The sequence below is a fragment of the Rattus norvegicus genome, chromosome 3 (genome assembly GCF_021556685.1).
Source record: "Rattus norvegicus strain SHRSP/BbbUtx chromosome 3, alternate assembly SHRSP_T2T, whole genome shotgun sequence".
In the NCBI taxonomy this organism is placed as follows: domain Eukaryota; kingdom Metazoa; phylum Chordata; class Mammalia; order Rodentia; family Muridae; genus Rattus; species Rattus norvegicus.
This window is the reverse complement of record NC_141536.1, coordinates 15,305,288-15,323,462: the sequence shown is the minus strand read 5'-3', so window position 1 is coordinate 15,323,462 and position 18,175 is coordinate 15,305,288. Positions and strand designations below refer to the sequence as shown.

The 18,175-nt window shown below is 44.4% G+C and overlaps 1 protein-coding gene across 39 annotated transcripts in view; it reads left to right on the top strand.

Moving 5' to 3' along the window:
- Positions 1 to 18,175, top strand: part of Garnl3 (GTPase activating Rap/RanGAP domain-like 3) — a 144,242-nt gene that overhangs the window by 5,052 nt on the left and 121,015 nt on the right. For 16 of the 39 annotated variants that reach the window (XR_015683290.1, XR_015683288.1, XR_015683289.1 and 13 more), the window contains 1 exon segment: positions 17,714 to 17,884. Coding sequence is in view for 14 of the 39 variants with exons in the window: in NM_001430653.1 (NP_001417582.1) it covers positions 17,714 to 17,884 (171 nt within the window). In the remaining 25 variants the exon portion in view is untranslated. 39 annotated transcript variants of the gene reach the window in all.

Genomic DNA, 18,175 nt, shown 5'->3' with positions numbered 1-18,175 from the left:
CACTTTCTGCAGCATTGACAGTTTGGCACTTCTCCTTGCTAACTGTCCTGTTGGTTCCCATAACTGGTGTGCAAACACAGCAAGCTAAGGAAAGTGAAGGTGCAAGAAATGGCCCAGGCCCTGGGCATCAGGCTGGTAGCAATGAGAAGGACTAGCTTTGTGTACTTGGAGGCATCAGATGATATCCATGCACAAGGACCTGGCCGTTTTCAACGAAGCATGTGAACTTAGGAAAGCTGCTTAGCCTTCTAGAAATCTTGGTTAATGCATCTTTAAAGCAGCCTGTATTGATGTGAGCTTTAAATGACCTAACATACGTGAAGTGCTCCTTCCAGGAGTGTGGGATGCATTGGGACTGACAGCTGCGGACAGAATGATTAACTTTCTGATGAAAGTTCTTAGCCACGTCTACTTCGTGTAAGACACTAATAGGCAGGTACATGGTATTTTAAGATTCTGTTGCTTTTTTTTGCCCCCACTTCTAACCATCAAGAAAGATGAGGAATGAACCTGTGTTATGTTAAATAGTCGCCACCTGCTGAGCTGTGTCACTTGGGCTGCCACAGTTCTCAGAGGCTGAGCTTCTGAGTTTACCAAGTGAATTTTTTCATTAATTTTTTTTGTTCTTTGAGAACTTCATATAATGTATTTTGATCATATTCTCCTCCAGCTCCTCTCAATGGCCCCTCTCAAGCCCCTCCCACTTTGAAAGCCAATCCTCCATGGTAATGCAAGAAACTTTTCTCCAGCAATTTCTGTAGCTGGTCACCTAGATTCTTCATGTTCTGTATAAGGTCAGGGAGTCTTTAATTCTTTTGTTTATTTTCCTTAATTAATTTGTTTATTCACTTTACATCCCAATTGCAGCCCCTCCTTTCTCTCCTCCCAGTCCTACCCTCACAACCCCTTCTCTCCTTTCCCTCCTCCCCTTCTCCTCAGAGAAGGGTACCAGCCTGCCCTGGCATATCAAGTCGCAGCAGGACTAGGCTCGTCCTCTCCCACTGAGGCCAGACAAGGCAGCCTAGCTAGGGGAAAGAGATCCAAAGGCAGGGAACAGAGTTAGAGTCATAGACAGCCCCGATCTAATTTTTAGATCTTTGTCTAAGACAAAGCTGCACATCTGCTACATATGTGTAGGGGACCTAGGTCCAGCCCATGCATACTCTTTGGTTGGGTGATTCGGTCTCTGTGAGTCCCCATGGGCCCAGGTTAGTGCGTGTGCATGTGTTTGATATAGTAGTAGTAGTAGTAGTAGTAGCAGCAGCAACAGCCATCCACATTGTTCTTTTAAGTCAGGGTCTCTCATATACCAGGAGGTCAGGAGATCACCAGTTAGGCTTGGTTAGCTAACCGGTGAGGCCTAGGAACTTTCCATCTGTCTCTATCTTCCCAGCAGTTACAAGCACATGTTACCTCATCCAGCTTTTTTTTTTTAACATGGAGTCCTTATGCTAATATACCAAGCACTTTGCCAATTCAGTTCTCTAGGCCTAACTTAAAGCACTTTATTAGTAAGCAGCTCTGTTGCTTTCCTAAGAGCATTGTCGAAGCCTGCCTCGTCCTTGCCGCCCATCACTCATACTTCTGTCTGTGTAACCACTTGTGGTACCAGTGTCATTTCCATGGTCTGAACTCAAGGTGAATGATAATGGCTTAGATTAGGTAGTTCTCACTCCTGGCTATTCAACTGTAATCACCATTGAAATCTTCTCCTCCATACAGGACTAATAAGACACCATCATTTTGATAGGCTTGCATCCATGACTTATGAGCATGTTTTCAAATATCCTCAAAGGCTATGAATGGCAAGCAAGAGAGAAGCTTTGGTTCATGCAGTTGCATAATTCTGGGTAGGATCAAGCTTTGGGAGGAGGCGGTCTGGGTCCTCCATCAGTGATGTCATCCGAGTCTTTGTTTTCAGTGTTGATTTTTGTCCTAGTTGTAATAAATAGCATGACCCAAAGCATCGTAGGATAGAAATGGTTTATCTTACATTTCTACACCATAGTCCATCATTGAAAGAGGTTGAGATAGGAACCTGGAAGCAGGAACTAAAGTACAGACCACGGAGGAATGGTGCTTACTGGCTCGCTTCTAAGGGCTTATTCAGCCTACTTTTTAATATAGCCCAGGACCACCTTCCCAGGGTTTGACACCACCCACAGTGGGCTGGCCTCACACATGAACCATCAGTCAAGCAAACATCCCATCTGTAGGCAAATCGGATGGAAGAATTGTCCCAACTGAGGTTTCTTTGAAGATAACCTGTGTCAAGCCGACAAAAGCCAACCAGCTTGATTTATTCTCAAGATAGGCAAAGAAAGTTAACTACTATAGGTTTCCTTCCTATTCCAGAAAGATACTGTTTTATTCTCAGTAAATGTCTGGAGTGACTGTCACTGGCTAGGGAACATCCCTGAACCAAATGGTCAGACCTGGATCATGGACTCAACTCAGAACTGATGGGTAAACCACTTCCATTCATAGAGACCAGTAGGTAGTGACTTCCTAGGGGAAATCACAGTGCTCTTTTCAGAAGGAAATGGGTATTGGGTTGACCAGAGTGCTGTTAGATATAGGAAACCCTAAAATCCAGGTGTCATGGCGCTGTCCATAGCCACAGTGGGGTTGGTGCTATGACTTAGTTCTTGTTCTAAAAGACTATCTTTTTTTTAAAGATTTATTTATTTATTCTATATAAGTACACTGTAGCTGTCTTCAGACACACCAGAAGAGGGAATCAGATCCCATTACAGATGGTTGTGAACCACCATGTGGTTGCTGGGTTTTGAACTCAGGACCTCTGGAAGAGCAGTCAGTGCTCTTAACCACTGAGCCATCTCTCCAGCCCTCTAAAAGACTATCTTAACTCCATGATTACATTACAGTTGCTGAGTATAGCCACAGTGGCTGCAGAGCCCCCACTAGACAGAAGAGTTGGAATTATGAGTGGAAAACATATTTTGTCCTTTTCCAAATATTGCTCCGTACATGATGGCCTCCTCATTAGTCATGCAGAAAGCCCACGTCTTCTAGAACGGATCTGATGCCAAGACAAGTGCTTTCTTGTTCCTGTTGCTTTCCAGGCCAAACTGGGCTCTGAAATGAGCAGTTATCATTATGCATGCAGTTGACTGCCTTCCCTTCTTCCATATGCTTCTTCCGACTTTGGAGTTTTGGTGTTTTGTAGGGGCCTTCTGGGTTTGGGGTGGTTTTGTTAATGATACTTAAAAGGCCTTTGCTGTCTTTGGTTCCTCTATATTACGTCACTATTCTTTTGTGTCAAGGCCTTAAGTATTTAATCATAAATAAAGCTGCTACTGACAGTTTTCTTTTGGATAAACAGCAGTCTTCTTAGGAAAGACTATGAAAAGCCATCTTGCATTGGGCCAACATAATGGGCTCCGAAGGCCAACAGAAGAAAATTAATTTTCATATCATATCTGTTCTCCTAAGGGCAGGAGAAGCAAAACCAACCTTCATTATTCACTAAGATTTTAAATTAATGCAAACCAGCTTCCTTTCTTGGAGGAAGACAATAGTTAAATTAGTTTTGCTGTAGAAGGTTAATATGAGAAATTAGGTTTGGTCGTCTGGTTTCCAGAACTGAAGATCTGAAGAGAGATGAAGTCTGACAGACAGTGCTGTAGGCAGATTGGAGAACTGAGAACTCTAAAGCAAGACTTGCTGGGAAACACTAAAGCAGTGTTCATACATATGAGGGCAGCAGTGGGGGTAGGGTGGAGTGGGGAACACATCGGGTTGTTCCTAAACCTTATAGTCTGAGAGGACAGAACAGATAGGAGCCTGACTCCAAAGAGACTCAAGTAGAAGGCTGTCCTCTGTGGAGCTGCTTGCTGGCAGAGGCCGTTTAGAGTACATTATTAGTAATTTGTAGCCAGCAGGAATGTGCTGTCACAGTTCCCAAGGCTGTAAAATCCAAACTTAGGTCACCACTTGATTTTGTAACTGATGAGTGCTTGTTTCTCAGATACAGAGCCTTCTAGAAGTGTGGTTATATGGTATAGACTTAACTGCAGCCAATAAGCTTTGCCTCCTTTGGAAGTTGCACTGGGAAAACTCTTGTGCCTGACTAAGCCCCCAAGGGTGCTCTCTCCATACTAATTAGACCACGGTTAAATTTCAGCACGTGAATTAGGATGACTCTGGAGAGGTGCACAAACATTCAGACTGACAAAAGTTAAGAGAGAAAAATGTCTACCGAACTGTATGAGATCACCGGAAATCATTAGAGGGAACGACTGTCAACCTGTGTTTCTGATTGGAAAGCTATCTAGAATAGGCATTTCAGTGAAAAGTTGCAGGTTCTTTGGGGGACACCCAGTGTGCGAAATTACATACGAAATTAATTTTTTTCCCTTAGCAACCATACTGTTGAAAACAAAAATATATGAAACCAATTTGATTCTTTTATTTAACCCAGTATGTCAAAAATATTATCATTTTAACATGTAACAAATATTTTAAAATACCAAGATAGTTTACTTTTTTTCCAATCAAAATCTGATGTGCATTTTAACCTAGAGTACATCTCAGTTCAGAGCAGTTAAAATTTAGCATTTTGTTTATCTAGTGTGGAGTTGTGTACACACTCTACTCATACAGTGCACATGTGCAGATCAGGGAAGTGACTGGTGAGGACTTGGTTCTCCCCTTCTATCAAGTAGATCCTAAGCTTGAATTCAGGTCGTTGAGCTTGACAGCCGACCTGAGTCTTTACCCTGCTCTGCCCACTAGTTCACCAGCCCCGTGTGCTTGGTGTTTGCCTTAAAAGATGATGTAGAGATGGATCTTTGGGTAATAAATGTTTGGAAGAATGTAGCAAAGTTTTGACCTTTCATTTCATTAGGGATTACTAGAATATAGGTTAAAAAATGTGGAACTAAGAGATAACAGAGACTTTAGGACCGTATTGTATAATTCTGGAAAGTTTTCAGAAGAGCGTAAGGAAAAAAAATATATGGCTGAAGAGCTCAATTCAGTAGAAAAAGTACATGCTGTGCAGCTGTGAGGACCCACATTTAGCTCTCTAGTCCTCCAGGGGGTGTGCTGACCTACCTCCAACCCAGAGGAGGCTGGCTCACCCAGCTAGCCAAATCGTCAATCCCTGGGTCCTATGGAGAGACCCTGCCTCAATATGTAAGGTGGAGAGCAATCAAAGGTATCCAACATCACTCGACCTCCACATCCACACATGTATGCACCCCACAAATGCAGACAATATACTCATATGCACCCCATGTATGCAATTAATATACACACATAAGTAAAAAGTCGTAGTTTATGTAAAGAGGAGTGTTATTGTTTTTTTTTTTTTAATCAAATCAAATCATCCAAGAAGTAACCACTAGGTCTGACCTCTTGCAGGTCATTGCTGGCCTTTGACAAGACTGTTTTTGGAATAAGGGGGAGATAATGACAGGAGAGGATTGGAAACAACAACTAGTCACTTCTGCAGGAGTAGCAGGGTGTGTTAGAAAAAACTCATGGTTTATGTATGTTGACTTGTTTTTTTTTTTCTTTTGTAAAGATGTTTATACTGGACAAAACCTATCCAGTAAAGGAAAAAAGATTTTGAAATGGGGAAAGTGTTTCATCTGTTAGAAAGAAAGAGAAAGAGAGAAAGAAAGAAAGAAAGAAAGAAAGAAAGAAAGAAAGAAAGAAAGAAAGAAGGAAAACAAAAGAGATAAAAGAAACATTTACAAAGGAGATAATGGTGGCCTTTCCTGAAAAGTGAATGGGGCCAACTGGGTGTGTGGCCCTGAGCTCTATCTACCATCACAGTGGACATGAGGTTAATAAAGCAGAATGAACTTGGTGTATGAAGGGCTCCCTAACAGCCAGTGCCTACCCCACCTCCAAGCTAGAGTGGCCTTAAGATGTGGTTCAGTTGTTGGCCATGTTAGTGCATGGCCAGCTAGACTCAGATTTTTCAGCCATTTTACTTTCTCAGCACACTTTAGGATCACACAGTTTTCAATAGATGACTTAACACAATGTCAGGCAAGTTGTCAACATCGAGAACAAAGTGTGCGCCCTCACGGTGACCTGGAAAGTCTGTCTGTGTACTGTGGTCTGCTTGTCGTCGTAGCACTTCTTCATGCTAGGGAAGTACTTAGTGCATGAAGTAAAGTTTCTCTTCTACTCCAGGGCTGCACTCCTATGTGTTCCAATAGAAGTACACTGCCTCTTTCTGCTGCTCATGGAATTTGAACATTGTTCCAATTAGAAGAAATCTGAACCCTGTCCTATGCCACATAGAGTTCTGTCTGTTATTAAGCCAATTTGACAAACTGTAACAATCCAATCAGCCAAACACTCGAAAGGCCAAAGGAACAGTAATCTGTTACAGATAACAGAATCCACCCTTCTCAGCATAACAGAAGGGGTTACTAGGGACACAAAGAATGAACTGTTTATAATGTCCTGGAAGAAGCAGAGGGCTGATTAGTCTGTACTCTCTTAGTGATTTGCAGTCATCAGGAAAGAAAGGTTCATGACAAGAAACCAGTAGGGAAGGAACCTGGGGCTAGAGGGCAAGTTAGAAAGTTCTCCAAGAATGTATAAGCTTCTGGATTTGAATTCCTAACACCAGAGACACTGAGTGGCATAGAAAGCTAAATCAGAGGTTGGAAACTTCTGTTACTGCCGTCACTAACTGCAGAGCCTCACTGCCTTAGTCTCTACCACTGTTACCGCTGCTTCAGAAAACTCTGGAATTGAAAGGCAGCCAAGTTCTTATCCACAGAACCCCTTTGCCCTCTGCAGAGCAGAATGATGCCTGTCTCTCTCCTCCTGTCTGGCTTCATTTCAGAGGCTCTCTGAAACACCTCTGATCGGTAGAATCTAAATCACGCCTGAACTCTCAGCACAGCAAAAGGACATTGCAGTTTGAACTCTTGCAATGTGAGGAAGAGGGCATGGAGCGAGTCCTGTCACAATATAAGAGGGCAGGGAGCGAGTCCTGTCACAGTGTGTCGGGGGCAGCATCTCTCTTCGGCCAGTTGTACCCCTGTTTCAGATGTAACTGAGTTGGGCTCTGTAGGCATAAAAAGCGATGGCATAGCCCAGATGGAACTGAGCACATGAGTGCCTGCCTTGATTTTTGACCAGAGAGAGGGGCTGCCAGGCAGCAAGTATATCCTCACGTCTCTTCCACCCAAGCCTGGGTCAATGTGCCATAGGTGCAGCCCGCTCAGTTCTCACAAAGCAGCTCCCTGACAAGAGACTAATGAGATAGTGGGGCTGCCTGATCCAAAGGCATGGCTAATCAAAGAGTTTTGAAAGGCCCAAGATTCCTAGCATGTTTTCCCTCCTCAAACGGAATATTCTGTGCTCCTGGCATCTACCTAGGCATTGATTCATTGGACAAATTGGTCACACAGTCCCTCTGTGTGCTGGGTGTGTGGGAATGCTGTGAACAGGGAGATAGGGTTCCTTCCTTTACGGAGCTGACATCCTAGTAGCATGAAATAGACCACATGCCGGTAAGCCAATGTCTGAGCAGGACAGTTCACCATCATGAAGTATAAAAAGTCTCTGAGATAAGGAGAGTGTAGTGGGAGTGGAGGGATTTGACTTGGGTGCTTCATCCACTGCTGCAGCTCCTTAGGAAATACTGCTCACTTGATGGCTGTCAGCCCAGACATCCAAAGCTTGGTTTGAAGATGGGAACAAATCCTGATTGATATGCAGTAAGGTTTTCCTCAGTAAATGGTCAGTACAAGCAGTGTGTGAGATCACAGATGCTTGTGGGTGGGTGTGCCTCCCTGTAGTTCCTCAGGCGCTGTCTTAGTGTTCTCTGGTGTCACAGAACTTATGGAATGTCTCTCTATATTGAGGGAATTTATTGTGAAGACTTGCAGTCTGCAGTCCACCTAACCCAACAGTGGGCAGCTGTGGATGGGAAGTCCAAGAATCTAGTAGTTACTCAGTCCCACAAGGCTGGTTGTTTAGCTGCTCTTCTGTAGAGAAGTAGATTCCAACAGATGTGCTGGCTAGGAAATGCAAGTAGTAGAAGGAAGAATCTTCTTTCTTCAATGTCGTTATGTAGGCCTCCAGCAGAAGGCGTGGCCCAGATTAAAGGTGTGTACCATCACACCTGGATCTAAAACTTGCTCTGTTCCAGGCTGACCTTGAACTCCGAGATTTTCTTGGGTCAGTCTCCAGGAACTAAAGGGATGTACTACCTTACAGGCGCTTAGTAAAGCATAGCTGACAACCAGTGATGAGCGTGGCGAGACACGTGCCCGAGCTGAGGTTGAGCTTCCTGGTCTATGCTGTCATGCCTGCCTCCTGCCAGTGCAGTTGCCTTCTGTGCCGCACTTATGGTTTTCTGTGATGTCAAACTGTCTGCATCATGAGGTCTTAGCAGGCCTGGCCATGCCTGTCTAGCTGTGAATACTATCTGAATGAAGAGAACAGTCCACAATATCACTGAATAAATGGTGGGTAGGTTTGAAAATAGCACATCTGACCCTCTGTCTGGCTTTCTATTGGTATCCTCCTTCCTACACACAGAAGGCAGCCAGCCCCATCTCAGAGAGTCTCTGGAGATTTTCCATGGCTGGTGGGTCCTTTTTTGGGTGGGTTCACATGAACGTTTACTCACAACCTCTCAAGAAGTTCTGATCTAAGCTGTGCTTATCATTCACTCAGCTTTTTCTCGGGTGAATACTTCTTCTCATTAGCCAGGCGGGCAGTATAAAGAAGATACCACTGCCAGTCTTGCCCAAGCCACCTGCCAGTCCTTGTCCCTTTAAGGCAAACGTGAGCAGGTTAGGTCCGAAAAGCACTCTTGCTTATTTTCCTCACATTACGCAAGATGGGAAATTTCCTTGTCTCTTTCCCTGTGTCCACACATACCAGCAAACCTCCAGAGTTGCAGTGTGGACTTTGGCCATTTGCTTACTTTTGATACATTTTTCTCTTATTGAACAAGTTTGCCTATTTTTGTGAGTTCTTCCCATTCCCTAAGAAGTCCTTCGAGTGAATATTTTACATAGACAATAAAGACAAACTATGCTCCAGGGATAAGGAAACCTACTTTTTAAAATTAAAAAGTTATGAAAAAAATGAATGAGTAGATGAAAATGAACAGTGACAAGACAGAATCCAAATGGTGTGGAAGAGAATCGAAGCACAAAGGTGGGTAAAGTTAGGTCAAAATGGAAATGGTGGCTTTCAAAGAGATACTATTCTCAAGTCTTTAAAGTAAAACCTAGAAAAAAAAAAGCTAGAAAGTAGTGTGTTGAAATGTTACCAATACTATAAAATTAAGAAGCTAAGAGAATATCCATGTAGCATTTTCTCTCTTTCTGTAACATTCCATGTCTGGTCCATATCTGTATTGATGTCTAAAATCTTGTAAATAAATACAGTAGTCCCGTTATATTGGGGAGCCCCTGCATTTTTGGTCAAGTGAAAGATCAGAGATTCCACTAAGGAAACCAAACCGTTAGCTAAAGAGAATGCCATCAGTCCTCTCAGTCCTTTAAGCGGCCGTAGAACCTTCTACATTTCTGTGTTCTCCACATCTTCCTCTACCTTCTCAACACATCTCCACCATCCACAGGGCACCCCCTCGCACCTGCAGCTGCCTTGCCTACTTGCCAGAGAGCTCTGAGTACTGGGGTGTTACATCACTGCCCTGGCTAGTTTTATGTCAACTTGACACAAGCTAGAGTCATTAGGGAAAAGAGATTTTCAATTGAGAAAATGCTTGCATAAGATTGCCTGGAGGCAAGTTTGTAGTGGGTTTTTTAAATTGGTGATTGATGTAGGAAGGTCTACACTTGAGGTGGTGTCCTAGATCACACTGGGCAGGTGATCTAGGAGTGTGTAATAAAGCAGGCTATGCAAGACAGAAAGCAGCACTCCTCCAAGGCCTCTGTGGCTCAGTTCTTGCCTTGATTCCTGCCTTGGGTGATGGATTATAAGCTATAAGATGAAATAAACCCTTTACTTCCCAAGTTGTTTTTGGTCATTGTGTTTGACACAGAATTAAGAGCATCAATAGGTACAGAAATTGGTACCAGGAGTAGAGCATTGATATATACAGAATGACAGCGTTTCAGGGAGGAACTAGAAAGGCTAGAAGTTTGGGCTGGGAAAGCCATTGAGTGTTCAGAGCTAAATGAACCTCTGTAGAAACTTAAAAGATAATGCTGAGAGATAGAGACTCTATCTCTAATTGAGATGTTAGAGACCTTGCTGTGAAAGTTCAGAGGGAAGTTGAAGAGTTGCTTAAAGACTATAGGAACCATTTGATATTTTGTCTAAGAAACCATGGTGTCCAGTTAGCTGGAGCTTAAGAGTCCACCGTAGTTAACGAGAGCCAAGCACAGTTGATGTGAAACCTTTGCTTTATGGGTTAGCTGGAGCTGAGAAACCAGCGGTGATTAGAAAGTGACCAGAACCATCTAGGATTGTAAATTTAGGAACATTTGTGGTCCAGACAGGACAGGGCTGCATCTCATGCTGACAGCCGGACTTGGTAATGTGTAAGAGTCTCTCAGCTGATACCGTTTTTAAAGGCATGAAAGAGACATGGAGAGCAGCTGAAACTTAGTGCTGAAGAGGCCATTGGTGAAAGTATGGCCTCAGTTACAGCCGGAGCCCCAGAATTGATAGTCCTGGGCAGAAGTTGGAGCTTGGCATCATGTACCAGGCTTAGAGTCCCTTACAAGAGCCCAGGAGGGGCTACTGATGGAAATGCAGCCTAATTGCTTCAGAGCTAGAGACATGGAGTTTTACCGAGGACTTTGGTAGCCCAGAGGATCCTGAGTGAGTCCCAGACCTCAAACACTGATATTCACTCTGTTGAAGATTGTGACTGCCCTGTTCCTTCACCCTGGAATAAGAAGGTATTTAATTTTTTTTTTTTTTACTGGATCCCACAATTAAGAGATTTTGGAGAGACTCTGGAGTTTCAGAGAGATTTTAGAGAGTTTAAAGAGACTATGGGTATTTTAGAGATGCCTGAACTTTGAAAGACGGGCTATTTTAGGAGACTGAACTTTAAAGTATCTGTTTTGTTCTGCTTTGTCTCGTTTCTGGCATGGCCTCACTATGTAGCTCTGCTGCCCTGAAACACTCTGTAGACCAGGCTAGCCTCTGCCTCCAAAGTGCTAGGATTAAAGGCATATGCCACTACGCCTGGTTAAAGTATTAAGAATTTAAAGACTGTGAGACTTTTAAAGTTATACTATGTTTGCATTGTGATGTTATTATGAGGTCTTCGGGATTAGCCTTTAGAAAAGGTTATTGTTTAATAATGCATTGGTGTGTCAGGTTAGCAAGAGGCTCTTATCCTCTCTAGTTTTATGTCAACTCAACACAAGCTAGAGTCATTTGGGTAGAGAAAATGCCTCTAAGATTTCCCTGGAGTCAAGTGTGCAGTGCAAGTTCATAATTAGTGATTGATATGGGAAGGTCCAGCCATTGTGGGTAGTCATCCCTGGGCTGGTAGTCCTGAGTGCTATAAGAAAGCAGGCTGAGCAAGCCAATAAGCAGCACTCGTCCATGGCCTCTGCATCAGCTCCAGGCTGCACTTCTGCCCTGACTTCCCTGGACGATGGGCTGTAACCTGTAAGAAGAAGGTATACACTTCCCTCCCCAGGTTGCTTTTACTAAGAGTGTTCTGTCACAGCTGCAGAAACCCTAATAAGACAGTGGTCCTCAGCTGAGGACTGATGCTGCAGGATAACGATCACCCAGCTCCTTACCTCAGAGAAAACTCGAGGGCACCATTTCTCCTTGAGCAGCACTGTGTGAAACAGAAAATGAGTCACATGCAATTTTACATTTTCTACTAGCCACATTAAAAAGAATCCCAGGGCTGGGGAAATGGCTCAGCCAAGAAAGTATTTGCTATGCGAAACTGAGGACCTGAGGTCAGATTTCCAGTACCCATGTAAGAAGCCTGGGGAGCACGGCAGAGCATACCTGTAATCCTGTCTCTGAGAGGTAGACACAGGATGACTCCGGGGCTCTTTGACTATCTAGTCTTACCAGATCAACTGAGGTCCAGGTCAAGTGAGAGATTCTGTCTCAAAACATAAAATAGAGTGCAACAGACATCCAGTGTTAACCTCTGGGCTGCACATGTCCACACAGAGGGCTGCATATGTAACACAGAACTCAACATGTAATCAGTGTAAGAAATTATCAGTGAGATGTTTGGTGAGTGTCAGTTGTACTAAGTCTTCCAGAAGCACTCAATGCAGCCCCCATTGGCCTGTCTCCATTTCAACTGTTTAGTAGCCAGATGTGGTCAAAGTGGCCACCAAGATGAGCAGCACAGCTTTAGCCAGCTGTCCCTTTATAGGACTATGCTTGAACGTGAAGCCTCGCTCAGCTTCCTGCTGCTCCTCCAACCCTTGTTGGACTTGGAGAGCACGTTCTCAGCCTTTTTTTTTTTTTTTTTTTTTTTTCCGGAGCTGGGGACCGAACCCAGGGCCTTGCGCTTCCTAGGTAAGCGCTCTACCACTGAGCTAAATCCCCAGCCCCCGTTCTCAGCCTTTTGCATGCAAGTTTGATCTTCGTAATCAAAAGAAATCTCATGTGAAAAGAAAGTGCTGCTTGTTTTGAAGCTATGCCTGTTTGTTTGTTTATTGGTTATTGTTTTAATGCTGGAGCAACAACAAACTCCGGTGGCACTGAGCCTCGGAGGCAGGGCTGCTCAGAGAATGGCCGGCTGGACAAGCATGAGGACCGGAGTTCACATTTGCAGCATTCATTACAGTGCATGCCTGTAATCCCAGCACTGGGAGGCAGAAGTGGGAGGACCCTTGGGTCTTCCTGGCCATCTAGTGTAGGCATTCAGTGAGCTCCAGTCTCAGTACGAGACCCTGTCTTGAAGCATACAATGTAGGGACTGGAGACATAGATCAGCAGTTAAGAGTGTTTACTGGTTTTGCAGAGGATCTGGGTTTGGTTCCCAGCATCTAGCACATGGTGGCTCACAAATGCAGTCACCAGTCACACACATGGTGCCCAAAAAATACATGCAGGCAAATCACTCATACTCTTGAAAGGGGGGATATAGAGCAACTGAGGAAGATAACTGATGTCAACCTCTGACCTCCACACAGTCCTGTACACATGTAAATGCATACACACACATACACACACACACACACACACACACACACACACACACACACACACGTACACATGCACAAGAGCTGTTCATGTACCAGGATAGCTCTTTACCTTTTGTCCCAGGTGAGAGGTGTGAGCCTTTGAGTCTGCTTAGCTACTGTGGGGTAAACGGGAGGCGAGTGGACTTGTCGGTCAGTTGTACTGCAGGCAGCTTCTCTAACCCAGAAAAGGTGATGGGGAGAGCTGGGTCACCCCTTACAAAGAAGGAACACCAGAGACTCTTAGCAAGAGAATGGTCTAAGGGACAGGAGGGACACAGGTAGATGTGGATTCCTTCTGCATTAGGCATAGAACGGCTTTTTTTAAAAAGCGTATCTCAGTCTGGGGCCTTCTTAGCACCTTCTGGAGCAGCTCAGAATGGACAATGCCTGTCTGATTCCAAATACCCAGAGGCATGTAGCTCCCTATGTAGACCCCCTCACAGGTGACACTGCCCTGACCCTCTAGTCTTCCTGCCTGCTCCCTTGTCACAATCTTTCCAGAAAAATTCAGTTTAAAAAGTGCTTCTTGACCAAATGCTATTAAATATTGCTTTTTTCAAAGAGATTAAGAAAATGGTTTATTTTGAACCAAACATGAGTGGCCATGGGCCCAGAACAAAGCTTCAAGGTATTTGAGTGATGTGTTCTCACTCCTTCTTTCTATTTTTCCATTGCCCAGTAGTTGGATTCAGTTGTCTTTCACGTGGGGTTGAGGGGAGCCAAGATGCTACTGATTGAAATCATTCCACTTGGAGAGACCATGGCTGCTGCTTTCCCAGCAGACCAGCCCCTCCTTCCCAGAACTGTCTGTCCCATCTCCCTCGGTGTGCTATCTGGAAAGGAACAGGCACACCTCAGGAGTGCCCTTCTTAGTGAGTATTCCTATGTGCAGTCCAGTTGTCACATCGACAGGCATGTGCCCTTTGCACACTAGATGCTGTTACTCCTGAAGAGGGCTTCGCTTCGCTGTGTCTCTAGTTCTGTTGTCAGTCTTGAGCCCTTTGATGGCTAGTCACAGCTTTAAAACCTTTTTAGATTCATTAAGTTTATGTATATAAATGTCTTCCCTGAATATTTGTCTATGCACCATTTGTTTGCCTGATTCAGAAGAGGGCACTAGATTTTCTAAAGTGACAAATGGTTGTGAGCCACCATGTGGGTGCTGGGAATAGAATCCAGGTCCTCTGCAAGAGTAGTGAGTGCTCTTAACCACTGAGCCATTTCTCTATCCCTCAAGGCTCTTTAAACTTGACATTAGATGAACCAAGAGTGCTACTGGGCACTGGGAGCGGTGGCATCAGTCCCCATCGTTGCTAGTCTCACAAAGCATTTACACATAGCTTTCCTTGCTCAGTCAGGTCTGCCTCTTGTATAAGTGAGCTGGTGATTTTTTTTTTTTTTGGTTCTTTTTTTCGGAGCTGGGGACCGAACCCAGGGCCTTGCGCTTCCTAGGTAAGCGCTCTACCACGGAGCTAAATCCCCAGCCCCTAGCTGGTGATTTTTTTTTCTTTTTTTCGGAGCTGGGGACCGAACCCAGGGCCTTGTGCTTGCTAGGCAAGCGCTCTACCACTGAGCTAAATCCCCAACCCCAGCTAGCTGGTGATTTTTTATTTTTTTTTTATTTTTATTTTTTTTTTATTTTTTTTTTCCGGAGCTGGGGACCGAACCCAGGGCCTTGCGCTACCACTGAGCTAAATCCCCAACCCCCCTTTTTTTTTTTTTCCCGGAGCTGGGGACCGAACCCAGGGCCTTGCGCTTCCTAGGCAAGCGCTCTACCACTGAGCTAAATCCCCAACCCCGATTTTTTAAAAAATATCCACTGCATCTTTATATATAAATTGTTCATTGCCATAACAAAATACTGTTGGCTGGGTGACTTTATTTTGGTTCTCAGTTCCAATCTGTGGTGGTTTGAATAGGTATGACTTTTATAGACTCATGTGTTTGAATGCTTGACCCATAGGGGTGGCATTGTTAGGAGGTGAGGCCTTATTAAAGGAAGTGCATCACTGTGGGAACAGGCTTTGAGGTCTCCTGTGCTCAAACTCCACCCACTGTGGAACACAGTCCCCTTCTGCTGCCTTCAGATTAAGATATAGAAGTCTCAACTCTTTCTCCAGCACCATGTCTGTCTGCACACAGCCATGCTTCCTGCCATGATGATAATGGACTAAACTTCTGAAACAGTAAGCCATCCCCAGTTAAATGTTTTCTTTTTAAAAGTTGTCATGGCCATGGTGTGTCTTCACAACAATGGAAATGCTAGGACAGGAGTTGGTTCCAGGGACTGCTCTCACAGGCCTGACCATGCTTTTGTTTGGAGGAATGTGGATTTGTGAACTTTGGATTGGGAAAGTAATGGAATATTTTACATGGGACTTAATGGGCCATCCTAGTGGGAGCATGAAAGACAGTGGTTCTGAGAACTGTGTAGGTAGCTTAATAGGTTTCAGAGGAAAGGACTTAGTACGTTGCCTAAAGATAATCCTTGTGATACTTTGATGAAGATTGTGGCTGCTTTTGCCCTTATCCAAAAAGTTTTTCCTGAAGCTAAAGTGAAGAGCCTGATTAACTGCATTGGCAAAGGAAATTCCAAAATAGCCTAGAGTGTACTCTGTCCATAGTAACATGTTTTAGCAAACTAAGTGAGAAAAATACAAAATGTATGGTTCAAGGATTAAAGGGGCATCAGGAAGCAGAATGGAGCCAAATTTTGCGTTCAAGGAGAGAAACAGATTAAAGATATTAAGTGGAATTACCTCAGGGCAAGATGTCACCCAGCTAAGCTTCCATCTTGTGAAAGGGGATTTTAAAAAAGTTTAGGTCCGGGAGTCACCTGGTACGTGACTTTACTCCCAGTAGAAGGAGCCTTTAAAACCCTAGCATTCTCGGGGGACAGAGGCATGCAGATCTCTGAGTTCAAGTTCCCTGAGGCCAGGTGTGGAAACCTGGATTACCTTGGAGACCCCAAGAGGTTAAGGATGCCAGAGCCTTGGTATACCTGTAGGAAAAAGTGGCTGACAGGTATTGGAAACAGCCCAAGAGAAAGAATTGTGTTCAGCCAATGAAGGGGAAAGGAGCTAGAGATCTGAAGAGCACTTTGACACAGACATGGAGATTTACCCCAGTTCCTTACTGCGCTTCCATTTATAATGGTAATGTACGCTCTGTGCCACGGCACGTTAGAAGTATATGATCTGCCTTTTGATTTTCCTTTATAGGGAATTACAGTTTAGAGATTGCATGAATCTCAGAAGAGACTTTGAACTTTAGATTCTTAAACGTTGTTGAGACTGTGATAGACTGTGGGGACTTTTTGAAGTTGGAATAAATGCATTTTGCATTATGCTATGACTACAAGCCTTTGGGAGTGGATGTTTGAACGTGCGTTTGAATAGGTATGGCTCTCATAGACTCATGTGTTTGAATGGTTGGCCCATAGGGAGTGGCACTATTAGGAGGTGTGGCCTTATTGGAGTAGGTGTGACCTTGTTGGAGGAAATGTGTTACTGTGGAGGCAGACTTAGAGGTCTCCTATGCTCAAACTCTGCTCAGTGTGCAACACCATCCCCTTCTACTGCCTTCAGTTGAAGATGTAGAACTTTCAGCACTTTCTCCAGCACCATGTCTGCCTGCAGGCTGCCATGCTTCCTGCCATGATGATAATGGACTAAACCTCTGAAACTGTAAGCCGGCCACAACTAAAAGATTTTTTTTTTATAAGAGTTGTCATGGTCATGGTGTCTAGGAGGGGGACTGCATGGTGATACTTTTCTTTCTGGAAGAATTCTGAGATTATGCAAGGTGTGTGTGTGTGTGTGTGTGTGTGTGTGTGTGTGTGTGTGTGTGTGTATACGTACCTCTGAGCTTGCTCTCCTAAGCCAACCAGGATTCACTTATGAGGGCCCAACCAACATCAGTGACCTCATCTAATCCTAACCACTTCCCAAAGGTTCTGCCTTTGCATGCTATAATTAGAATGTCTCACAGTGGGGATTCAATTCTTTTTCTTTTTTTTAAAGAAGACACTTCACTTTTTCTTTTAAATATGAGTACACTGTAGCTGTCTTCAGACACATTAGAAGAAGGCATCGGATCCCATACAGATGGCTGTGAGCCACCATGTGGTTGGTGGGATTTGAACTCAACACCTCTAGAAGAGCAGTCAGTGCTCTTAACCGCTGAGTGGTCTCACCAGCCCAGGGATTAAATTCTTAATACTTACAGTAGGGATTAAATTTCAATGTACTAACCCTTCAAGGACACTCAGATCATATCCAAATCATAGGAAGATCCTTTTGACTTATCTTTATGGCTGATGTGATCATAGTTGAGGGGTGTGTTGGGATTTGGACTGATCCCAAGCAGTTCCTCCTTACACAGTTGGCTGAGAAACACTACAAACAGGTCATGATGTAGCCTTGCTTGGCACCTGAGAGTTTACTGTGCCTTAGTGTCCTCCTGAACCAATAGGCCATTGTCCTTGGGCTGTGGTGAGGCTACCCTCTTCTCTGATAATCAGCACCATAACTCTCTCCTTCTCTCAGCACAGCACCTCAGCCTCCAGGCCCACTGATGGATCCACTGACCAAGGGGTCCTGTGGGAGTCAGCTGGCACAAACCCTCCTCTGGAAAGCGAAGTCATCTCTCTCTTTCGGCATCCAGCCCCTTCAGACTTGGCCAACAAAGGATCCTGAACTAGAGTCCCAGGTCAACCTGTAAGTAAGTAAAAGAGGAGTGTCTTGCTGTGGCCCTTGTTCAATGTCTCTCTACGTGGGGGAGGGGCCTTGGGAGAATGTTCTGCTTCTGAGATGTCTTCCTTACATATTCGGCAATATTCACTGGGCATCTCCTTTAGCCAAGCCTTGTATCATGCATGATGAGAGTGGCCATCCCTGTTTCTGCCTTAGGGGACTTATAGCTCCTATGCAGATAGTCACTCACATGTGTCGTTGCTAAGGAGAGTTCTGACAGGCTAGGGAAAGTGCCATGACATGGTTGTCTTGACT